The following is a 26,161-nucleotide window of genomic DNA, read 5'->3' as shown; positions in this document are numbered from 1 at the left end:
ATAATAATAATAATAATAATAATAATAATAAATAGAACATAGAATGAAACATAGAACATAGACAAGGGACCTTGGAAGTCTTCTAGTCTAACTTCCTGCTCAAGCTGGAGACCCTATACCATTTCAACAAATAGTTGTCCAATCTCTTCTTAAAAACTTCCAGTGTTGGAGCAGCCACAACTTCTGGAGGCAAGTTGTTCCACTGATTAATTGTTCTCACTGTCAAGAAATCTCTCCTCAGTTCTAGGTTGGATCTCTCTTTAATGATCTTCCCACCCATTACTTTCTGTCCTGCTCTGAAGTACTTTGGATAAAGAAAGTAGCTAAAAGACATGAGGGCTTCCTCAATTATTCAAAACTAGCCCAGTGCTTATACTTGTATTTGAGAGTAGGCATCACTTTGTTTTAATGTGGAAGAGTGTTCTGTCCCTCTCTAACTTGGTTGTTTTTCTGCAGACATTTCATTACTCACATTAAGTAAAATGCCATCAGTGCTAGTGTTACCTAGTTTGAGCAATGAAACGTCTATGGGAAAACAACCATGCTCAGAGAGCACCAAGGACCCCTCGTTTCAACCCTGAACTACAAATATTCTCCTTTAGTGGAAACCCTATAAGGATGGGTTCAGACTTAGCACATACAATCCAGCAGTCGAGTCTGATTCAACCAAATATGCCTTAGTTTGAAGTGCGAAAATCTTGCCATTGAATTTCGGAGGTCTTCAGACGGAAACCTTATCAAAAGGGCTCTAAACCACCTCCTTTTTTTAGGGCCAGTTCATTTCTAAACCAGTGGTAGGGCCATGTTCATTTCCCCATCCAGACACATGGCAGCTATTTACTTCTACTGAAAATCAGAGGTGGGCTGTTGGGGGTTCTCAGAGGTTCGGGAGACCCTCTACCTAAGATTCTGTGGCGTTCAGAGAACCCCCAAATCAGGGGTGAAATGCTCCTGGTTCGGACCGGATCGGGCGACCCGGTAGCGATTGTGGCAGGTGGTTTGAAGAACTGGTAGCAATGGCGGCGCAAAGCTCTGTCCATCTGCTCGGGTGTCGTTACTTCCTGCTTTTAAAAGGTAAAAAAAGGCTCTGACGATCACGCGCCACAGCTGATCACACCCCGCCCCCCATGTGCTGTTCTACTTACCTTCCCAAGTCTCCTTTTGGTGTGCATGCCAACACCTCGCATTTGATGCGTGGTGTGTGTAATGCACATGTGTGCCCGCAATGCATGTTTGGCGCACAGCGTGCATGCGCAGCCAGCAAACTGGTAGTCAACTGGTTCAGATTTCACCACTGCCCCAAATCCCACTCTTGGCTGGCACCTCCCACCCTGCCCCGCCCCTCCCAGGAGTCCTCATGCTGCCCGTTTTGGATGCAGGTCAGTGCAGGGCACGCATGGAGGCTTGGGGAGGATGAAAAACGGGCCTACCGGAAGTTCAGGAAGGTTGGAAACAGGCCCGTTTCTGGCCTCCAAAGGGCCTCTGGAGCCTGGGGAGGCTGTTTTTGCCCTTCCGGAGGCTCAAGGAAAGCCTCCGGAGCCTGAGGAGGGCAAAAACACCCCCGCCCCCACCATGGGCACTCTCTCAAAACAATTCTCCTGTGCGGAGCGCACGCGTCTCATAATCGCGTCTCTCCACACTGTACCGAGCCTTGACAAATCGTCATGTCAAATACAAATACGTCACATCACACGCAACGGATCGGATCGGCATCGATCGAATACGGAGATTTACAGATTAGTCTTCAAATAACGAAAAGGAGGACGTGTAGGAGGGCACTTTTCGAGAGAGGACAGAACTTACAGAAGAAGGACTGTCCTCCCTAAAGGAGAACGATTGGTTACCTTACGACTAGGCCACGCCCACCATGGCCACGCCCACCCAGCAACCGGGCTGAGAACCCCTTGCAAACCCACCCCTACTGAACCCCCCCCTCATAAAGCACTGGGTAGAGGAAGTGTGGCTGTTTTTCTTGTGACCCTTCATCCATCTTTTAGTGGGAGAAACAGCTCTCTGAACGAGATGGATTGCAACGCAGCAGGATAATGGCAGGACTCAAGCATTGCTACCTACAGTTGTAATCTTGTCTACGTTGCTGGTGAAAAACGGCTAAACTGAATCATCGTTTTGAGTTATTGGTTGTCAGCGAAGGCAAAGATACGTTTCCAGCTGGATATGTTGAACTCCGATGTAGCAACCTGCAGATTTTGGCCTCTTAACGTTCGACGTCTGCTTGGGGTTTGCTAGGGGGATGAACAGCTGCTTCTAAAAGAAACCAGAATGTTAATTTTGGCATGCATGTCAGGATTTAAGCAAATAGAACATTGCTGTCAGGCAAAGGGGGTTATTTATTCATTGAGGTCCTTGCTGTAAGGCATTGCCTTCACTGTCAAACCACAAAGTGAGACTTAAAATGGCTTATTAGCACATGCATTATGCTTGCAGTTTTTCTTTTTTTTTGAAGGTTGGGCCTTCTGAAAGCAATTTCATTTCTGTTCCTTCCGAGAAAAATAAAACCTTGCAAAATATTCATTAAAATCCCTTTCAACCCCTGAATGTGAATTTAAAAGAAAAAGGCGCAGTCGTAAATGAAGTCCATCTCTTATTAAAAAGGCTTCATATCTACTTTGAATGTATTTTTAAAGCTTTGAAATAATGAAATACGAAATAATTCATATTCTGACATTTATGCTCTCTGCATAGGATGTAGAAATAAATGCCGGTAATAAGTATTAGCCAGCACTTCAGAGGAATAGGATATATGTGCTTAGAAGGAAAATACGATGTTCCCTAAGATGTGCTAATTCAGAAATGAAAATGCACAGTTTTCCAATATCTCAGGGGCTGCCACAAAGAAGAGGGAGTCAAGCTATTCTCCAAAGCACCTGAGGGCAGGACAAGAAGCAATGGGTGGAAACCAATGGTGAAATCCAATTTTTTTTACTACCGGTTCTGTGGGCGTGGCTTGGTGGGCATGGCAGGGAAAGGATACTGCAAAATCTCCATTCCCACCCCACTCCATTCCCACCCCACTCTGGGGCCAACCAGAGGTGGTATTTGCCAGTTCTCTGAACTGCTCAAAATTTCTTCTACCAGTTCTCCAGAACCTGTCAGAACCTGCTGGATTTCACCCCGGTGAAAACTAATCAAGGAGAGAAGCAACTTAGAACTAAGGAGAAATTTCCTGATAGTTAGAACAATTAATCAGTGGAACAACTTGCCTCCAGAGGTTGTGAATGCTCCAATGCTGGAAGTTTTTAAGATGATGTTGGACAACCATTTGTCTGAAGTGGTGTAGGGTTTCCTGCCTAAGCAGGGGGTTGGACTAGAAGACCTCCAAGGTTCTCTTCGAATTCCGTTCTTCTGTAATCAATGCTTTCTTCTGAAATGTAAACCATTTCCAACAATGTATTGTACACATAACTTAAATGTATGCAAGGATCTGCACTGGAAGTTTTTATATCCACCCGGTGATCTTCCGGGTGCGCTTCAAGGTATTGGTTACCACCTTTAGAGCGCTCCATGGCTTAGGACCTGGGTACCTACGAGACCACCTTCTGCCACCGGTAGCCTCTCACCGGCCAGTATGCTCCCACAGAGAGGGGCTCCTCAGGGTGCCGTCAGTCAAACAGTGTCGACTGGCGGCACCCCAGGGGGAGAGCCTTCTCTGTGGGGGCACCTGCCCTTTGGAACGAGCTCCCCCCGGAGATACGGAGGATCCCGGATTTACGCACTTTCCGCTGTGCCCTCAAGACTTTTTTATTCCAACAAGCTGGGCTGGCCTAACTCTTTTTAATTGCTTAATTTTAATTTGCTTTTTAAAAAAGGGGTGTTTTAATTAGTATGGGCCAAATTTGTTTAAAATGTTTTAAATTGTTTTTAAATTTTATATTGTATGTGTTTTATCTTTGACTGTTCACCGCCCTGAGTCCTTCGGGAGAAGGGCGGTATATAAATCTAAATAAACCTAAACCTATAACTTAACAGATTGGACAACCATTTTTTTAAAAAATGGTATAGAACAGTGATGGCTAACCTTTTTGCCATCGCGTGCCAGGAAGGGGGGGGCGGGAGGGTCACATGCGCACTTGCCCACACCCATAATTCTATGTGCCATGCCCCTACGCATGTATGCACGACTCCCCTCCCCGTTCCCCCCCTCCCCTGGCACGTGATGGCCTGGTAGGCCCATTTTTTGCTGTCCCCAGCCTCCAGAGTCTCTCTAGAAGTCTGGGGAGCATGAAAATGACCTTCCTCATCACCCCTTGAGGCCCACCAGAGCCTGTTTCCCTACTTCTGATGGGCCCAGAAGGCGCGAAAATCAGCTGGCCGTCGCACACATGCGTGCCGGAGCTGAGCTCGCGTGCCCACTGATATGGCTACGTGTGCCACCTGTGGCACGCATGCCATAGATTCGCCATCACGGGTATAGAGTTTCCTGCCTCAGTAGAGGGTTGGACTAGAAGACCTCCAAGATTGCTTCCAACCCTGTTATTATGTTAATTGCCAGCTGATTAATTATGCAATTTTTTTTAATTGAAAAGTTTTACGAAGAAAATTCCCCCCCCCAATATTCCCCCCACCCTCTTTAGTCTCTAATGCTGTACAATCCATCGTTATCCCCAATAAAAACAATTGAGGAGTAAATTTCAACCTTTTTTTCAAAATGTTCTGCATCACCCACCAAATTTTTATCCAAAATGCCTTAATTTTCTTACAAGTCCACCATATATGATAATAGGTTGCATCATTACATTCACATCTCCAACATTTAGCTTGCAAATTCGGGTACATACATGATAATTTTTTAGGATCTAAATGCCATCTATAAAACATTTTATAAAAATTCTCTCTCAGGTTTTGTGCTTGCGTAAATTTAACATTTCTAACCCAGATCTTTTCCCATGTTTCTATCATCACTGGTTCCTGAAAGTTTTGTGCCCATTTTATCATACAATCCTTAACCAATTCCGTTTCTGAATCTATTTCCAATAAAGAGTTATACAACCTTTTAATTATGCAATGTTTTTAATTGCTTGGTGTTCTTATCCAAGTAATTAATTGGTGTCATCGTTCTAGTTTCATTTATTTAGCTTCCCTTCGTTGTCTGTATTAAACTCCGAACTGCTTAAGACAGGATTCTATCTTTTTCGCATATGTTCATTTTTTAAAACGTCCTCTGCATTGATGCCCTTGGATACATACAAATAAACAATAAAGCCGCATATTATTTCAGTCATATCCGTTTCAAAATCCTCTCCCCTTGCCGATCAGATTTAAAATGTTTGCATGGATAGGCTCGATTTTCATGGGAGAGGTTCCAACTTTCTCTCTCTGTCTCTCTCCAAATATTTAATAATACCTGGAGGAATAATTTCAAAAATGAAGATCAGTCTGTTTTGAAAGAAAATCACATTGACTTCCTAGACTTTTCTTCCTATTTAAAGCATGTGTTAGTTGAAAGCTTCTCTCTTTTTTGCCTCTTGTGTGTGTGTGTGTGTGTGCGTGTTTTTTTTAAAAAAAATAATGTTCAAGGGATCACTAATTTCATGTTACGGCATGCTCCTTCAAAAGACCCTTACATTAATTATAAGGTTTAACAGCAGCTACCAAGGATATACATTTACAATTCCTTGTCAGTTTGTGGTCTTTTGAGAAACAGATGCATGTTCATTTGAAAGCCAGAAAGAAAAGTACGTCCGATGCATCTATTTTGAAAGCAATTGTCGTAATTTAAGGACTTTTGTACATTACGGTTCAGTGGGCTTTGGCTATGGAGCTTCCCATTCTGCAAAGAGGTTAGAGGACTGCTCTTTAATTATAGACTCCTTCTACCATTCAACATTTTTCAGTAGTTGACCGGAGGAGTGTGGGAGTACAGCTAATTCCTAGTTGGGATGTAGACTTGCAGAGCATAGTGAATGATTATTTTGGCAAAGTTGCTGGGTCCTTTTCTTGATCGCTCGAAAAGGAATGAGCAGCAGAGCACAAATTGTGCCTTTAAATCGTTCTTTTGTGTGTTCTTGGTTTCAAAAATGTGGTTCTTCCGATGTCCAAGATAACTGGATGAGCAATTGGTGACCCTGCAAAAATTCCTCTATTTGTTTAATATATATATATATATGCAGAGAACAAAGCAAGTTGGTCATGATTTAATATATTTTTGTTCAATGAATGCCTTTCAGTGCTGTGAAGTTATGGTCCTTTTATTGCTTTTATTCAGGTGTATAACATGTTTCAACACCAGAGTCTTGGAGTGAAAGTCTACATTCGAGTGACGAAGCTTGTCTTGCTTCGAAGACGTCCTGTAAGTTGCTTTCCAGCTTTGACTGAAACTGTGGGTAGTGGTATCTATTCCTAGTGGACAACCATTTAAATATGAGCCAGCCGTGTACTGCAGCTGCCAAAACAGCCAACACAGTTCTAGGCTGCATAAAGAGAGGGATAGAATCGAGATCACAGGAAGTGTTAATACCACTTTATAATGCCTTGGTGAGGCCACACTTGGAATACTGCATCCAGTTTTGGTTGTCACGATGTAAAAAAGATGTGGAGACTCTAGAAAGAGTGCAGAGAAGAGCCACAAAGATGATTAGGGGACTGGAGGTTAAAACATATGAAGAACGGTTGCAGGAACTGGATATGTCTAGTTTAATGAAAAGAAGGACTAGGGGAGACATGATAGCAGTCTTCCAATATCTCAGGGGCTGCCACAAAGAAGAGGGAGTCAAGCTATTCTCCAAAGCACCCGAGGGCAGACAAGAAGCAACAGGGTGGAAACTAACCAAGGAGAGAAGCAACCTAGAACTAAGGAGAAATTTCCTGAGAGTTAGAACAATTAACCAGTGGAACAACTTGCCTCCAGAAGTTGTGAAAGCCCCAACACTGGAAGTTTTAAAGAAGATGTTGGATAACCATTTGTCTGAAGTGGTGTAGGGTTTCCTGCCTAAGCAGGGGGTTGGACTAGAAGACCTCCAAGGTCCCTTCCAACTCTGTCATTCTATTCTATTCTATTCTATTCTATTCTATTCTATTCTATTCTATTCTATTCTATTCTATTCTATTCTATTCTATTCTATTCCAGTCCAGTCCAGTCCAGTCCAGTCCAGTCCAGTCCAGTCCATTCCTACCCTACCCTACCCTACCCTACCCTACCCTACCCTACCCTACCCTACCCTACTCTATTCTATTCCATTCCATTCCATTCCATTCTTATCCTACCCTACCCTACCCTACCCTACCCTACCCTACCCTACCCTACCCTACCCTACCCTACTCTATTCTATTCTATTCTATTCTATTCTATTCTATTCTATTCTATTCTATTCTATTCTATTCTATTCTATTCTATTCTAAACATTGTTCCAAAAAAAAATTGGACTGAGATACTCTGAAAATCATAAAACGTTTATGAATGTAGATGATTGCAAGCAGAGAGTGCAACCCAGTTGATACCTAGGCTGTGTATACAGGTAGTCCTCAACTGACAACAGTTCATTTAGTGACCATTCAAGGTTACAACGGCACTGAAAAAAGTGACTTATGGCTGTTTTTCACACTTACAACCATTGCAGCATCCCCAGGGTCACGTGATCAGAATTTCAGAGGCTCGGCAAGTGGTTCATATTTATGACGGTGGCAGTGTCCCGCGATCTCCTTTTGCGACCGTCTGACAAGCAATGTCAATGGGGGAATCCAGATTCACTTAACAACTATGTCACTAACTTAACCACTGCTGTGATTCACTTAACAACTCCAGCAAAGGAAAGTCGTAAAATGGGACAAACTCCCTTAACAAATGCTTCCCTTAGCAGCAGAAATTCTGGGTTCAATTGTGGTCATAACTCAAGGACTACTATACAAGGACGTCATCCTAGTGGACGTTTCAAAGAGGAGAAGACCTGAGCAGATATTATCATTAAGCATAGTTAGATAGCTACCTTCAGAGGCGGAGGTTCATCCAGTTGACTTCTTCAATACACATCTAGAGCGAAGGAGTTTGACCAACTTCTGCGTTGCATCTGCAGTTCCCAAGCCAGCTGTTCTCATATAAGGTGAAGAAATAAAGGGAAGTATCTGTTGAAGGTACAACTGCCCTCTGCGAAGTGGTGCAACGGACCAGACAGCGAATAGATACGTTGCTTAGCAAAACACACAGATACTCACAGACTCTGAACGTTGATAGAAAAATAAACAGTCTTTACTTGTAGTAAAACAAACAAACTTGGCTTCTTAAAACAAAGATAACACTTCTTCAAATAATAACGGTTCAACACAAAAACATAGCTTGCTTACAATTCCAGTTCTTTTCAGTAATACACACACAGTTCCCTTCAGCAGTTCAACCTTCTAATAGCAGGAACAGAAGCTTAGCCAATTAATCAATTAGTCATCTTGTAGCAGTTAAAGTTACAGAACATAGTTTTCTATATATTATTTACCCAACCGTAGGATAAGCATCCAACAGTATCTTGAGTGCTTCAGGCTACAGAATGTCTTGGACCAGTTCATTGGGAGAGAAAATCCTAGAAGGGATCTGTTTGAGTTTGGTCCACTGGTGGGTTGGGATTGATGATCTGTTCCAAGATTGGAAGTTCCGTACCTTTCGTCAATTCATCTTACTGTTTTTATGAATTTACTGAAAAGTTGTCAAGGTTTGTCTTGAGAAATACTTTCCTCTGATAGTATCAGTCAAGGGCGGATTCTAAAAAAATGAATTAGTTTTTTTAAAAAAAGACTGGTTAGGGTTTGGAGGAATCTTTCATCATAAAATGTAGCTATTGTAAACAAACCAAAATAGTCAACCTAATCCTAACAGGCCACTGATCTTCCTTGACATTGTATGAGTTTATTGGCTTTCAAATCCCTGTGTTGATTATTTGAGGGGAAAAAAATGATTATATTGCTTGAGTTGATAAAATGCAGTCTGGTGGGCAAACTTACCCCTTTAGTTCCCTGCACAAGTGAAGAGAAGATTAATTCCATTTACTGCAAAATGTTGCTTTGCAAAGTGAGATGGGTGGAATGCATGGATGGATGAATGAATGAATGAATGAATGAATGCATGGATGGATGGATGGATGCATGCATGCATCCATGGAATCTGTGGATGGGTAGATGAATGAATGAATGAATAAATAAATAAATAAATGCAATTGCACTTATTTTCCACTGCAGAGTGCTCCTTTAGGTACTGTGATGAGCTTGGCTGAGCTACTTTTTTTTTATTTCACTGACAAAAGCTTGATGACTTGATTTATAAAACGCATGTCCGTGGTCCATCAAGGTGAGCTTCAGTATCCCTTTACCACATGCGTGGCTCTCACCTTTGTCTTTCTTCTTTCTCCTGCCTTTTTTTCTTCTTCTTCTTCTTTGAAGGCCAGGTTGTCCATAGGTCACCATGGAGAGAGGTCCCTGGAAAGCTTTTGCCAATGGCAAAATGAAGAGTTTGGGGGTGCGAAGTACCTTGGGAACAATCAGGTTCCCGGAACACGAGATGACACTCTTCCAGTAGACGCTGCTGTCTTTGTTACAAGGTATGGAGTGAATTTGATTTGAGTGAGCAGTTGGCTTTCTACGGTGCTCCTGTCTGTTACTAGGAGAGTTAGGTCTAGATCTGAGAGCAGTTTTTGAGGGTCTCCAAAGTGGATTAGAATGTTTCATGAATGAAGGTAAAATATACGTGTCCCAGGACAATGTTGCTGGATCCAATCTGATCATCAGGACCAAAGTTTTTTTCTTCCAAACTTTTGGGCTCATGCTGGAGCCCATCTTCATGGAACTGCTCTCTAAGTTGAGGGGAGAATCGCCTAAGGAGAAACTCTCCAGGAGAATAAAAAGTCAGAGACAAAAAGTCCCATTCTGGTCCCACTACATAGTTATGATTCTATTTCACATTTAGGAATCTGACAGCCCATGGATAAAAACTGTTCTTCAGCCTGTTTGCGCGGCTGGCTATGCTTCTATATCTCCTTCCCAACGGTAGGAAGGTAAAGAAGTGCTGACCGGGGTATGAGTCCTCCCTGAGGCAGGGAAACGAGCCTGTAGTACAGTGGACTAAAGCACTGTTATTAACAGATTAACATCTGCTGCTTGCAATTACTGCAAGTTCAAATCTCACCAGGCTCAAGGTTGACTCAGCCTTCCATCCTTTCAAGGTAGATAAAATGAGGACCCGGTTTGTGGGGGCAATAAACTGACTTTGTATAAAAATATACAAAAGTATGAAGACTATTGCTTAACGCATTGTAAGCCACCCTGAGTCTCCGGAGAAGGGCGGCATATAAATTAAAGCAAATAATAATAATAATAATCCTCAAGCAAGGAAAAGTGACGGAATGCTGTTCAAATAGGGTGGATTTAGCGAGGCAGATGCTCGTAATAACAGCCATGGAAAGAACTGCGCTGGATAAATGAAAAGATTAGTTTGTATTGTGAGAGAATTAGGCAGCGTACAGAGGCCGGGCTTCAGTAAAACCACATCCCCTGTGCAAAATAAGCTGGCCCTGGATTCTCAAAACCCTTCCCTTCCTGTATATCCTCATTTCCCCCCATCCTGTTACGACTTCCCTCTTGCTAAAGGAGGGAACGAACCGGGAACAATTGTCGGTTGAACAATCTCCTGGCTCAGCTGTTTTGGTTCCTAGGGCACAGAAATTCGGCGGTTTTGCTTTTTAGCTTAAGTGCTGTCTTTCAGCGTGTGTGTTTGTGTGTGTGTCTGGATGAACCCCAAATGGTACAGATGTGGACCAGTGGCAAAAGATGCAAAAGCAGGGCTGTGTCCAGCATGGAATGGCTAAGCCAAGGGGGGAAAAAAACAACAAGAGCTGAATCTTCAACATTTAGATTTCTTTTCTCTGCCTGTTTGTAACCAAAACCAGATATTTTACGATTGACCTCTAAAAACACTTCTTTTTTTTTTTTCCTGCGTGGAGCATTCTTTGCAGCGAAAAGGAAGCCAAGTTCTGTTCACCTTGGGAAACTTTCTTTTTTGCCCGTTGGTCTCAACTCATAAAGGCTTCCTTAAGTCTAGAGTAGCAAATATTACTTGGGTCATACAACAGACGAAGCCAAAATCCTCCCGCTACACGGTGGCTTAGCAGAATAGAGCATTATAGAATAAAACAGTTGGAAGGGACCTTGGCAGGGGTGGGGCTGCTGGGGGTTCGCAGGGGTTTGGGAAAACCTCTAGCTAAGATTCTGTGCAGTTTGGAGAACCCCCAAATCCCACTCCTGGCTGGCCCCGCCCTGTCCCCCCTCCCCTCCCCATGCGGCCTGTTTTGGATGCAGGCAAGTGCAGGGCGTGTGAGGAGGCTCAAGGAGAGTGAAAAACAGGCTTACCGGAAGTTCAGGAAGGCCAGAAACAGGCCCGTTTTCGGCCTCCAGAGGGCCTTTGGAGCCTGGGGAGGCCGTTTTCACCCTCCTTGAGGCTCGAGGAAAGCCTCCGGAGCCCGGGGAGGGCTGTGTCATTTAAGGCTCTTGATGTGAGACTTAATGAGATCCTCTCTCATAATCATAATGAAACCTTCATAAAGTACTTTGGTTAATAGCAATAGCCCTTAGACTTATATATTACCTCTTACTGCAGTGATGGCTAACCTTTTCTGGACTGAGTGCCCAAAGCACACGTGTGCACGAATGTGCACGCATGCTCTCCAAACCCCAAAATGCAATGTGTCTGCGCCCCTGCGCATGCACCCCACCCCCCACGCATGCACCTGCACCCCCTGCATGCATCCCGCCTCATGCATGCGCATGCGGTCCCCTGCATGTGCCCTCCACATTTGCACACACTCCCTGCACACCTCCTGTGCATGCGTGGCAAAGACCCAAAGACCAGCTGGCCGACGGGAGGCACATGGAGCTGAACTGGGACGACGGCTCACTTGCCATCAGAGAGGGCGCTGCATGCCACCTCTGGCACGCGTGCCATAGGTTCACCATCACAGTCTTGGTGCTTTACAGCACTCTCTGTTTGGTTTATAATGTCAGTCTATTGCCCCCAACAATCTGGGTCCTCATTTTACTGACCTCGGAAGGATGGAAGGCTGAGTCTACCTTGAACCCCATCAGGATCGAACTCCAGACTGTGGGCAGAGTTTGCCTGCAATTCTGCATCTTGTGTGTGTGTGTGTGTGTGTGTGTGTGTATAAATAGTTTTTATTGTAGTTTTTCTTTTCCAAAACTCTAATTTTATATATTGATTTTAATTGGTTTTAAATTTTATAAATCTATGTATTTTAATATGGCTGTACACCGCCCTGAGTCCTTCGGGAGAAGGGCGGTATAGAAATCGAATAAACTCTTAAACTCTTAAACTCTAATACATATTCAAACAGACAATGTCATTTTTATATACTTTGGATTAACAATTCACATAAAATCTATATTATATACATATATACATCTTCCGCTTCTTTATAAATATTACCTATTTTTATTTAATTTTATTTAATTTTTATTGTCTATCCACCTATACCAGTTTTCCCAAACCGCATGGAAGGCTGAGTTAACCTTGAACCCCATCAGGATCGAACTCCAGACTGGGGGCAGAGTTTGCGGTTTGCAATTCTGCATTCTAACCACTGCGCCACCAGGGCTCTTCATAGCGTAAGGGTTTATATATTCGGTACCTATTACTAAGCTAGGTACATAGAGCAAAGCAACAATTGACACAATATACATTATAATCAGTTGTAAGATCATAATGTAAGGTAAGGAGCTTCTGAAAGCTATCTATAAAAATTATACCTTTGTTGTTTCTGGAATTATTATTATTATTTTACTTGAGGGGAGACTAGAATGGGGACAGCCTCAGCTTCTGCACCTTAAGTTCAACAACGATTGGTTGGTTATCAGTTGCCAGCATTTTCCTCTTAAGCTTCTTTTTCGGCTGCTATTTTAATAGTTCCCAGATGGGCCCTTGGCATTGAGAGAGGGTTCGTGGCTCGTCCAGGCATAAATAGCTGTTGCTTTTGCCCCATTTTACTCTCGGGAGCCTTGGCATTAGAGAAAAGAATTTGAAATCCAGGGAATTACCTGGAACTATCAGCCCCTCATCATCCATGGTCCTGCAAGAGACAGAGATATGCCTGTGTTTTCATTCGCTAAGCTAGAAATCCCCTTTGAGAAAGCAGCTTTTTCAGTTGCAACCGTCCCGTCCTTTTTTACTCAAAGCATCTGTCCGATTTACCCGTTTATATAATCGTGCAATCTAGTCCTTGAATAAACTTTGTGAAGCTGAGTCTGGCAATTCCTGCAAGGATGATACTGCCAGCTGGGTCAAGAGGAGAAGGCCATCATCGTCTGCCCTGAGGCCAACTTTGCACTGCAAGCTTTTTAGATGTAAAGTAAAGCAGCCCAGAATTTCTCTGCTTAGATCAGCGGTCACCAACTGGTGGTCCGTGGACCATTGGTGGTCCGCGAGAAAATTTTGGTGGTCCGCAGAAAAATTATTTGCATTTTTTTAATATTGCACTAAATCAGGAGTCCTCAAACTACGCCCCCTGGGCCGGATACGTGCAATGAACGTTTGTGTTGCTGCAGAGAGCCTCCCCCTTCAGGGTCTTTTTGTACGGGTCGGAGGGAGGCAGAAATCCTGACTCGGGGTCTGCTTCAGCCTCCTGGTGCGGGGCTTTGGGCGAAGGCTGGAGGGAAGTGCCGCTGGTGGCAAAGAGCCGGAGGGCCTCGTTCCAGTGGGACTGCATCATGGCCTGGAACTGGCTGACCATCTCAGTCCGCTGAGCATCCAGGCGCCGGTACCTGGCCTTGCACTCCCGCAGGTCTTCCCTCTGCTTGGAAAGCCTATGCTCATAGTCCTCAGTGAGGTGCTTCTACTGAGCCTCCTCGGCCAGATCCAATTTGAACTGAGCTGTTTTGGCAACTCTTTCTCGTGGTGGCTGCTTAGCTCCAACAACTGCTTCCTGTTGGGGCCCTGAGGAGCCTGGGCGGGCTGGCGAGGCACCTCTCGACGTGAGTGACATCAAGTTGGCCATGTCCACCCAATCACATGACCACCTAGCCACGCCCACTCATTAGGCAGATCATATTAGTGGTCCACGGGATTTAAAATTATGAATTTAGTGGTCCGAAAGGTTGGTGACCCCTGGCTTTCTTTCTTTCTTTCTTTCTTTCTTTTATTAGATTTATATACCGCCCTACTCCTGAAGGACTCAGGGCAGTGAACAGGCACAAAAATAAAATACATAAATACAAAAATTTAAAAGCAAAAATAAAACCAGATTAAACAATTTAGCCCGAGACAAATTTAAAACATCCCAATAATTTAAAAACAGATTTAAAATTTTCAATTTAAAAGAAAAGGGGGGAAAAGGTTAGGCCAGGCCAGCTTGCTGGAATAGGAAGGTCTTAAGAGTGCGGCGGAAAGTGCACAGATCCGGGATCCTCCGTATCTCCGGGGGGAGCTTGTTCCAGATAGTGGGTGCCCCCACAGGGAAGGCCCTCCCCCTTAGATGTTAGAAGGTTAGAGTTTTGTCCTACTTCTGCTTGCAGTGCATGATGCTGACTTGAAAGAGAAACCTGGAGATGACTGAGGTTTGGGAAGAAAGAAAAGAATGAAGTAGCCATGGTCATTCACTTAACAACCACAGCAAAAAAATGTCGTAAAATGCCCGATGCGAAAGACCAGATCCACCCTTGAAGGCTCAATTAAGCTGATTGATTGCTAAAAGCCTATGAACAGGAATCTTTTCAACTAATGGTCAGCATCTGGTTAGAATTAGATGAGGGTCAACATCACTGAATGGGAGTTGGATTGATTTTGTTTGTGGCTACGTAGGGATTCTAGGATGATTCCTCTTTTCACGTCGCCCCCAGGTTCTGCGGTTCCTTCTACATAAAATCAGGCACAACTCACTTATGACTACCTTGCTTAGTGACGAACGTTCCTAGGGTAGTCGTAAGTCAAGGGCTACCTGTAAAATGAAACATGAAAAGAATATGTATGAATGAATGAATGAATGAATGAATGAATGAATGAATGAATGAATGAATATGAATTTGAATTTACCTGTCCCCAGTGGTGGGTTGCCCCCGGTTCAGACCGGTTCACAAGAACCGGGAGTAAAACCGGTGAGAGGCCCCGCCCACCACCCCGGATGTTATCATCGGCAATCTGCGCATGCGCGCGATCTCGTTGCGAACCGATAGTAAAGGTAAGTAGAACCCACCCCTTCCTGCCCCTAGTGCAATATCTTACATTTAAATGCAGTAAGTAACAGGAACAGAGTTGGAAGGGACCTTGGAGGTCATCTAGTCCAACCCCCTGCTCACGCAGGAGACCTGTACTAGGGATTCGAACTGCCAAACTGCCAACCTTTCTGATCGACAAGCTCAGTGTCTTAGCCACTGAGCCATCTTAGCGGCTTGTAGGTGACAGACACTCTGAAAATGTGTGTCCATGTATACAACCTGTATCTCTTCCTTTTAAGGAATGTTCCTAATTATGGTTTATTATTTTCAGGACAGATTTTTGTGTCCATAAGGATGAGCCATGTGACACAGTGGGTAAGTAAACCTACAGATGTTTTTCATTTTACAATGCATTGTTTTACCGCATTTACCAGTGAGGAAGACTAATTGCCCGCCCCTCCCCCTTCAGATAATTTACCTTTAACATGGTGTGGTTGTGTTAGATTGGCCGAGAGTACAAGAAAGAAGAAAGTGGTTTGTTTGTTTGTTTCTTCTTAATTCTGTTTTTTTGGAACGGGACCCGCGTACTTATGGTCATGGTTGTCTTCCTTTTCAGCACATTATGGTATGTAAAGAGTTTGTCTCACTAAACATGGAAACCATAACAGTCACTAATTGCTCCGCAGATGAAAAATGGATGTAATACATTTGAATGTTCACATCCATTGTTGTTGTTTTTTTTCTGTGCCGCTGGAGCTACAAGGGGGTTGGGGGTCAGGCTGGGATTCAAATTTTTTTACTACTGGTTCTATGGGCGTGGCTTGGTGGGCGTGACATGGCTTGGTGGGCGTGGCAGGGGAAGTATATTGCCAAATCTCCATTCCCACCCCATTCCAGGGGAAGGATACTGCCAAATCTCCATTCCCACCCCACTCCAGGGGAAGGATATTGCAAAATCTCCATTCCCACTCCACTCCAGGGGAAGGATACTGCAAAATCTCCATTCCAACCCCATTCCAGGGAAAGGATATTGCAAAATCTCCATTCCCACTCCACTCCAGGGGAAGGATACTGCAAAATCTCCATTCCAACCCCATTCCAGGGGAAGGATACTGCCAAATCTCCATTCCCACCCCACTCCAGGGGAAGGATACTGCCAAATCTCCATTCCAACCCCATTCCAGGGAAAGGATATTGCAAAATCTCCATTCCCACTCCACTCCAGGGGAAGGATACTGCCAAATCTCCATTCCCACCCCACTCCAGGGGAAGGATACTGCCAAATCTCCATTCCAACCCCATTCCAGGGAAAGGATATTGCAAAATCTCCATTCCCACTCCACTCCAGGGGAAGGATACTGCAAAATCTCCATTCCCACCCCACTCCAGGGGAAGGATACTGCAAAATCTCCATTCCCATCCCACTCTGGGGCCAGCCAGTGGTGGTATTTGCCGGTTCTCTGAACTACTCAAAATTTCCGCTACCGGTTCTCCAGAACCTGTCAGAACCTGCTGGATTTCACCCCTGGTTTAAACGTTTTAAATAAGTAAATATTTACAGAGTACTTGCAAGCACTTCAGATGCTAGGTGACCGAATTGTCATAGAGATAGACTGTTCTGGCACAACTGGCACTTCAACAGTTTTGTCTATATTGACCTCAGGGTCGCGGTCAATAAATATTTTATATCCAAAGACTGAAGAATTAGCGTAATTGCCTTAGAAAGCTTTAAAAGTGTTTAATTTGTAGTTCTTTGCAACTGCGGTGCAGAGTTTTAGGGGAGCTTTTCTAATATTAGAATTAGAATTCTTTATTGGCCAAGTGTGGTTGAACGCACACTTGGCCAATAGGACAGGATTTTGTCTCGGGTGCATAAAACTCGCAGTGTATATACAAGCAACAAGTCATAAATCATGATCATAATCATCGTAAAAGACATTCATCATAAATTATAAGGTACGGCACTCAGTGCTAGCCATAGGATACTAAATAAGCAATCCACATAAATCATACTAGGACACTAAATAAAACAATATAAATTGTAAGATACAAGCAGCAAAGTTACAGTCACAAGAACATAAGGAAATAGGAAAAGTGAAAAAGATAATAGTAATACAGCCCTACTGGGTAATTTGGAATAGAGTAGAGTAGAGTAGAGTAGAGTAGAGTAGAGTAGAGTAGAGTAGAGTAGAGTAGAGTAGAATAGAATAGAATAGAATAGAATAGAATAGAATAGAATAGAATAGAATAGAATAGAATAGAATAGAATAACAGAGTTGGAAGGGACCTTGGAGGTCATCTAGTCCAACTCCCTACTCAAGCAGGAGAACCTGTACTATTTCAGACAAGTGGCTGTCTAGTTTCTTCTTAAAAACCTCCAGTGATGGAGCGTCCACAGTTTCTGAAGGCAACCTAGTCCACTGGTTAATTGTCCTCACTATTAAAAAGTTTCTCCTTAATTCCAGGTTGTTGTTTTTTTAATTTGATTTATATGCCGCCCTTCTCCGGAGACTCAGGGAGGCTTACAATATGCTAAGCAATAGCCTTCATACTTGTGTGTATTTATACAAAGTCAGCTTATTGCCTCCACAACTGGGTCCTCGATTTACCTACCTTAGAAAGGATGGAAGGCTGAGTCAACCTTGAGCCTGGCGGGATTCGAACCTGCAGTAATTGCAGGCAGCTGGTCTTAATAACAGGGTGCTTTAGACCACTGTACTACCAAGGTTGCTTCTCTCTTTGGTATTTCACTGTTATAAAAAGTATAATGTTGGTGATGACCCATTCATCCTTAAGACTAGGTCTCATGCTACATGGTGGCATGTTGTGATTCTTGTACAGAACTGAAATCCATAGGACTTCTCTCACTGTCTTTGCTTCTAATATACATACTGATATTACAGGGGGAAGAATAACAAGGGCTGCTTAGGGCAGCAGCAGCAGGAGAGATCCATTAAAAAGAGATCTCCAACTTACTGTATTTTTTGGAATATAAGATGCACCTTAGTTTTTGGGGAGGAAAATAGGAAAAAAAAAATTCTGCGTACCAGGTATTCATCTGGCTAGTCCTTAGCCTGGTCAGCTTCAGCACATTAGTTCACGCACTGGTTTTGAGGTTGGGGCTGGTTGGGGCTAAAAAAACAGCTTCTAAACACAGCTGATCGTCGGAGGGAGCAGCAATTAGAAAAGCAGGCAAAGCACGGAAGATCGCTTCGCTCATGTTGGGGCTGAAAAACAGCTTCAAAAGCACAGCTGATTGTCGGAGGGAACTCCAGTGACTAAAGCAGGTGAAGTGTGGGAGGGGTAAGAAAAGGCAGAAGCTGTTCTGGGTAGCCATTTTGGCCACCGCGTGTCAGCGGTGATGTGCTTTGGTGATCCCCGCAGCCTTGAAAGGGCTCTCAAACGGAGCGTTTGGAGGCTGAAAGGAGCCGAAAAACACAACCATTGTTGGTGGCAATCTCTGCAGCCAGGAAGAGGACGCACGGAGGCTGAAGGGTGGGTTCTGGCGGGTGGACTGGGTTACATTCGGAGTATAAGACGCACCCAAATTTTCAGTCTCTTTTAGGAGGGAAAAAAGTGCATCTTCTACTCCCAAAAATATGGTATTTTGAGGGTGGAATGTTCTGATCCTCAGGCAATTCTGATCTTGTTGGAAGATCATTGTTTGTTGTTCCAGCCTTACCAGAAGAGTTTTGACATCAAAACTGATTTTGATTTTTAATTACCCCAAAGAGGATAAAACATTACCCTTGGAATGAAGGACTTTTTTCTGGTAGCGTCAGAACAATGTTGGAATACTTCTGGTAAAATGAGAAGTCCTTTTATGGTCTCAGAACATACGGAGTTGTAGCCATTCAGCTTTAGCTCCTGCGAAAAAATAGCTTGTCAGATATTATTATCGTTTTATCTTAGATGTGGAGGGATAATCCAAGAAGACAGGACATGGTGAGGCTGCAAGGAAAAGCTGAGACATACATTCTCTGTTTTCAGTATTTATTGGAGCTGCCCTAAAACCCTCGTACTATGAGTGGAAAGTAATGACTCACAACACCATGATTGTCTACAAAGCCAATGGAAACCATATTTCCGTGGGATAAGCATACAAACTGTCTACCTGAGTCCAGATGTAGCCACAGACGAGCATGTGCTCAGCAACTCATGGGCTGAAACCATTTTGATGGAAGACACATGCTATCACTTAGGAGCCAACATCTCATTTCATAGGATCTCTAACCATTGAAAAAAAGGGTTTTTTTGGGGGGGGAGGACAGGAAGGGATATGTTATCTTTGTGCAATCTCAGTGTGAAAACAAGAATGGAGGATGATATAAAGCAGGGGTCTCCAACCTTGGCAACTTTAAGACGTATGGACTTCAACTTCCGGAGTTCTTCAGCCAGCAAAGCTGGCTGAAGAACTCTGGAAGTTGAAGTCCATACGTCTTAAAATTGCCAAGGTTGGAGACTCCTGATATAAAGGGTTTTTTTTTTTCTTCATGTTCGTGACTCTGTTGGGAATCTTTGGCCAGAATGTCCCTGTTGTGACCCAGGCCCAAGTAGATATTATCAGACGCAATCAGTTCGAAACAAACAGACTTTATTAGAACAGCTGAGAATTAACTCATTCTCAGCGTAGTCCAAACTAATTCAGAACAAATTCTTCATAACGCAAATTCTTCAGCCTTATCACCAAAAAGAAAAGGGAAGAATACGATCCGAATGAGGATTGTGTGCAATTGGAGTTTTTCTTACATATAAGTTTAATTTATAAATGAAGAATCTAAAATATATGCCAGGAAGTACCCTGTTTCCCCCAAAATAAGACCTCCCCTGATAATAAGCCCAATCGGGCTTTTGAGTGCATGGCAATAAGGCCAAGCGCTTATTTCAGGGCTCAAAAAAATATAAGACAGGGTCTTATTTTCGGGAAAACACGGTATGCAATGGTGTCATCTAGGTTGATGTGGGATGCTTATGAAAATAAGAATCCATAAATTGTTGCTAATTGCATGTTACACTTGAGTGAGTGACAATAATTGGAGAATAAATGGGAGCTGAGGGGAACTGTACAATATTCCGAATGAATGTCACCCAAAGGAAAACATATTTTGACATGAATGGATGGGTGCGAATGTGACAAGAAACAAAAGAAACAATTGGACCACTTGATAATCCAAGAATGATTGAGAACTGGGATTGTTTGGTTAGCATTTGCTTAGAAAGATGTCTTTGTTCAATCAATCTAGGGCTTTTTGTATGTACCCATGACAAAAGGATCCCTGTGAGTGATTTAATTGTTTATAATAAAAGATTGGGACAATTAGCTTGCTGATGAAAGATTCTGACTGTGAGTAGAATCGTTCTTTGTAGTATCAGAATGAATCTTGGGAGGAAAGTGGTCCTGAAAGAAAAGAAGTGAAACAGAGTAGAGCAACTACAGGAAGAGATTAGTCCTGGATGAAGAAGTGTTAGAAGAAAGATGAATCTCACACATAGAAGGTAGATGAACAGAAAGAGGATACGGAAGTTGCTTGGACAGAATGGACAGAATTCTGTCATCATGTGGCACATCACTGTACAGAATAATTGAGATATATGATGGATGGATGGGTGGATGGATGATGGATGGGTGTATAGATGATAGATAGAGGCAGGCAGAGATAGAGATATGGATGGGTGGGTGGGTGGGTGGGTGGGTAGACTGGTAGATAGTATGTGTGTAAGAGAGAGGGATGGATGGATGGATGATGGATGGGTGTATAGATGATAGATAGTTAGAGGCAGACAGAGATAAAGAAATGGATAGAGATAGAGAAATGGATAGAGAAATTAGATTGGTAGATAGTATGTGTATAAGAGAGGGATGGATGGTTGGATGGATGGGTGGGTAGGTTGGTAGATAGTGTGTGTGTAAGAGAGAGGGATGGATGGGTGGGTGGGTGGATGGATGGATGGTGGATGGATGATTAGTCTTATGATCATATAAAAAAACAAAAATAAAATACAGGATCTAATTCCAGGATAAAATAAATTTAAAAATACAGAAATAAAATACATATGTTGTAAATGCAAATAATTAATATTCAGATAAATAACCTAACCTTTACAGGATGAATGGGCTATAAAAGTTCTTAGCTCGACTGCCTTAAGTATAAAACTAGCACTTGTGCAAAGTATACATTAAGACTCCGGGATGAAACAGGACAATCTGCAATTCAGTTCTTAGTGGGCTGTTCTTTCAAATTGGGATGTTAAGTATCTCAGCCTAAGAGAGGCATTTAGTGGACAGTTCAACAAAACATGAGCAATATCTTCAGTGGCTGGAAGCACCCCATATACATACAATGTCTTCTGATGAAGTAGCAGGTGGTGGAAATTAGTTCTCTAACTTTAAAAGTGAAACGCAACTTATTATGAAGCTTTATAGGAAGTGTCTGTTAAGTGTTTGAACATTTCATTATAAGGTGGGTCACCATGTGACCAGACCTGATTTTACAATATTTTTTTGCAGCGGTCATTAAATGCAATCGTTCATCAAACCCATTGTTTTCTATGGGACTGGTTTTGCTAGAACCAGAAATGAACTCCAGCTTCCGGCAAAAACAGCATACATCACAATCACATGTGTAGGACACCGCAAACAGCCATAAAGGCAAGCCAGCTGCTGAGTGCCCAAAATTGCAGTCGTAGGTGTGTTTGTGTGTGTCAGTGTGTGTACATCAGAACTTCGAATCCGGATTGTATGTCCAGGGATGGGCTTCAAACATTTTAGCAAGGGGTTCTCTGCCTGGTTGCTGGGTGGGCATGGCCATGTTGGGCGTGGCCTAGTCGGCATCCTGCACCACAGCAGGTGCGGGGGCCTTTTTGCCCTCCCCGAGCTCCGGAGGCTTTTGTTGAGCCTCCGGGAGGGCGAAAACGGCCTCCCCAGGCTCCGGAGGCCCTCTGGAGGCCGGAAACAGGCTCGCCTTCCCGAACTTCCAGTAGGCCCATTTTTCGCCTTCCCCAACCCTCCGCGCGCGCCCTGCACTTACCTGCATACAAAACGGGCCACATGAGGACTCCTAGGAGGGGAGGGAAAGGGTGGGTGGGGCCAGCCATGAATGGGATTTGGGGCTTCTCCGAACTGCACAGAATCTTAGCTAGAGGTTCTCCTGAACCCCTGCAAACCCCCAGCAGCCCCACCCCTGTGTAAGTCCCATTTTTGGGGTCTATCGTAACTTTAAACAGTCATAAGTCAAAGACTACCTATAACCCTCAAGGGGCCACCAGATGCATCGTGGTTTTCATGTTTAGATATTACTTAAATGATCTCATGTTCTGGCATTGCGTAATGACCGACTCTTCCTTAAGCAATGTGATTTATTTACCCACTATCAGCATATGCAAAATACCACACGTCTCTTGGAAACTATGCAGATTGGCTAGGTATTACAGTTTATCTGCCTTGGCAATGTTTGTGTTTGGGAGTCTATGCAAAATGTGTACAACGCCCTCTTCGTTCTGTGACTACACGTTTCCCACGAGCGACGGTGCATGTCTACAATTGCCAGAATTTCTGCACGTTTCTGAGCTCAACCTGTCTTAATCTACAGTAGACGTGAACACTGGTTCTGCAAAAGCTGTCGTCTTTTTTTTTTTTTTTTTTGGAAGCTGTCCTAGAGGAAAAATACGCACAGCAGGCAGGTTGCATTTGAGTTTTGGCAAGGGGTCCACCCTGGAGTGGTCTGTTTAAGGAATGGAATTCCATTGCCAAAGGAGCTTTGAAGGTTACATAATGACGGAGCTGAGCTTGAAAATGAAGGAAAGTATGAAGGTATGCATTTGTGGGCTGAGGTTGTGCCAGCCATCCGACAAGAAGCAGAACAACCAAGACACTCTGCTGGCTTTTAATGTGCCTGCTTGGTTCATCACCTCCTTCCAAAAGATCAGCTGGATTCTCTTCTCTTCTCTTCTCTTCTCTTCTCTTCTCTTCTCTTCTCTTCTCTTCTCTTCTCTTCTCTTCTCTTCTCTTCTCTTCTCTTCTCCTCTCCTCTCCTCTCCTCTCCTCTCCTCTCCTCTCCTCTCCTCTCCTCTCCTCTCCTCTCCTCTCCTCTCCTGTTCCATTCCATTCCGATTTCTCTTCTCTTCTCTTCTCTTCTCTTCTCTTCTCTTCTCTTCTCTTCTCTTCTCTTCTCTTCTCTTCTCTTCTCCTCTCCTCTCCTCTCCTCTCCTCTCCTCTCCTCTCCTGTTCCATTCCATTCCATTCCATTCCATTCCATTCCATTCCATTCCATTCCATTCCATTCCATTCCATTCCATTCCATTCTGATTTCTCTTCTCTTCTTCTCTCTCTTCTCTTCTCTTCCTTTCTCTTCTCCTCTCTTCTCCTTTCCCCTCCCCCTTTCTCTTCTTCCCTTCCCTTCCTTTCTCTCTCCTCTCTTCTGCAAAGACAAATTCCTTGTGTGTCCAATCACACTTGGCCAATAAAGAATTCTGTTCTATTCTGTTCTGTTCTGTTCTACTCTACTCTACTCTACTCTACTCTTCTCTTCTCTTCTCTTCTCTTCTCTGCTCTCTGCTCTCTACTCTCTACTCTCTACTCTCTACTCTACTCTTCCTCTCCAGAAAGATATTAGGGGTTAGGGTTGAGATGTTAGACGGGGGGAGAGATTGACATTACACATTTCTAGCAAGATCACTGTTAAAAATACTATAGGCAAGGTAACTGCAGACAGAGCCCCAGAGCAAAATTTTAGCATTGAAATGCAGAAAAGCTTGCTTTTATCCCATTCATCCTTGACGGAAGCTCGTTAAACAGTCTGTAGGCTGCAGCCATCTGCCTTGGGACATTCCTGTCTTGTTGTGACTTGAATTGGTTCTCCGGCTTCCTGCTGAAACTTCCTTCCAGCCACGCTGCCTCAGATCCAGCCAAGCACGGAAAGTTCAGTATCTAACGCTTAATATCCTGTGGGAGGAACAGAATGAGCATTCTGTCTTTTCAGCAATTGAATCTCAAAGCGGAGCTTGTTTTTTAAAATGAGCAAACTCGGCTTTCAGACTTAGGATGCTTCCACACCAAGCGTCTTAGTGACGCTTCCGTTTTGCTTCAGGTCTCTTAACTCCTAGCCCCAGGCTTCTCCACCTCTTTGTGGAACCTCCACCTCATATTGTCTTTAGTGTTTAAAAAAAGCAGAAGGGTGCCTCAACAGATCACAGAACAACAGAATATCAGGATAACCGAGTTAGAAGGGACCTTGGAGGTCTTCCAGTCCAACCCTCTGCTCAAGCAGGGAATCCTATACCTGTGATGGCAAACCTATTGCACGCGTGCCACAGGTGGCACGTGGAGCCATATCTGTGGGCACGCGAGCATTGCTCTAGCTTAGCTCCAGCGCACATGCACACGTGCCGGCCAGCTGATTTTCGGGCCTTCCAGGCCCACGTGAAGTCAGAAAACGGGCCATTTCCAGCCTCGGGGAGGGGAATGGCCGTTTTCACCCTCTCCAAACTCCAAGAAAGCCTCTGGAGCTTGGGGAGGGTGAAAAACAGTCCTACCAGGCCCACCCGGCCAAAAGCGGGGGGAGTGGGGGAGGTCCCGCAAGCATGCAAGGGGGGGCGGGGGGCATTGAATTATGGATGTGGGCACATGCGCGTGAAACCCCCTCCCCCGCGATGCCCCCGCTTTTGACACGCGACGGCAGAAAGGTTAGCCATCACTGCCGTATACCATTTCAGACAAATCGTTGTCCAATCTCTTCTTAAAAACCTCCAGTGTTGAAGTACCCAGAACCTGTTCCACTGGTTAATTGTTCTCACTGTCAGGAAATTTCTCCTTATTTCTAGGTTGATTAGTTTCCATCCATTGCTTCTTGTTCTGCCTTCAGGTGTTTTGGAGAATAATTTGACCCCCCTCTTCTTTGTGGCAACCCCTCAAATATTGGAACACTGCTATCATGTACACAAGTACACACAGAGCCCGACCACAAATAATGGCCAATGGGTTAATGCCTGAGTTAATGCCTTTTTTTGTTATTGTTGTATTTTCCCATTGGATGCTGGAATGTCACTCAGGGTTTTCTCAGAGTGTTAAAGGTAAGCAGCAGAGAGAGTAACCACCTCAAAAGCTATTTCTGCAAAGTTACAGGATGGACCTCATGGAAGGAAAGTGAAGAAAAACTCTGGACAAACCTTTTCCAATCTAGGTGTATTTCAACTCCTAGAATTCTCCCAGAGTGGGGTGGGAATGGAGGTTTTGCAATATCCTTCCCCCAGGAGTGGGGAGGGAATGGGGATTTTGCAGTATCCTTCCCCTGCCATGCCCACCAAGCCACGCCCACAGAACCAGTAGTAAAAAAAAATGAATTTCACCACTGGTTATTTGAACAAAGGTTGGAGAGCTGACTTCCAGGATAAAAAGTTTGAGTCACTACGTGGCCTCTTTCAGTGAATGTGGAATATATCTATTGTCTATTTCAGTTCCATCATAATTTAAAATAATTCCCTTTGCAATGCTGAGGAAGCACGCAGACAGTCCGATCTATAGCTGAACTGGCTGGAGACGTACAGTTAGCTGATGTCCAGCTAAGGACCACAAGCCAAACAAATGTCAACAAAAACTTTTGGAGTCTTGCCTTGCTACTGGGTGTGTGAGACATAAAAGTCTCTTTGGAGGCAGATGTGAGTAGAATAGCTTACACAGATTAGAGCTACAAGCAGGATGTTCTTGCGGAGAAAATAACAACTCCTGGAGTTCATCATTTACTGCCTTATACCAAAGCATTAAAAAAAAAAAATCCACTGTGAGTTAGAATGTAGTGCAGATTAAATCTCAAAATTAAGATTGTTTTGGTAACCTAAAGTCTATTCAGGTTTTTTTTTTTTTAGAAGATTTGAGGCTTAAAGCCTAGATACATGGATATACTTGTCAAATGAGTAACATTTTACAGAATGCACAAACCATGTTTGATCATCAGATGATGGTCTGTTTGGTGAGTGCAACGCTCTATCTTCGTGTGACTTATCAGGAGTTGAAAAG

The 26,161-nt window shown here is 43.7% G+C and overlaps 1 protein-coding gene across 4 annotated transcripts in view; it reads left to right on the top strand.

Annotated features, from left to right (window-relative positions):
* Nucleotides 1-26,161, top strand: part of ADAMTS17 (ADAM metallopeptidase with thrombospondin type 1 motif 17) — a 165,518-nt gene that overhangs the window by 39,703 nt on the left and 99,654 nt on the right. For all 4 annotated transcript variants that reach the window (XM_060694810.2, XM_060694809.2, XM_087878323.1 and 1 more), the window contains exons 5-7: nt 6,224-6,307; nt 9,379-9,536; nt 15,482-15,525. In XM_060694810.2, coding sequence (XP_060550793.2) covers nt 6,224-6,307; nt 9,379-9,536; nt 15,482-15,525 — 286 coding nt within the window. The remainder of the gene's footprint in view (nt 1-6,223; nt 6,308-9,378; nt 9,537-15,481; nt 15,526-26,161) is intronic.

The sequence above is a fragment of the Pantherophis guttatus genome, chromosome 13 (genome assembly GCF_059756535.1).
Source record: "Pantherophis guttatus breed Tessera chromosome 13, ASM5975653v1, whole genome shotgun sequence".
Classification (NCBI taxonomy): domain Eukaryota; kingdom Metazoa; phylum Chordata; class Lepidosauria; order Squamata; family Colubridae; genus Pantherophis; species Pantherophis guttatus.
Note: the sequence above shows the minus strand (reverse complement) of the source record. Positions and strands in the feature narration are given on the sequence as shown.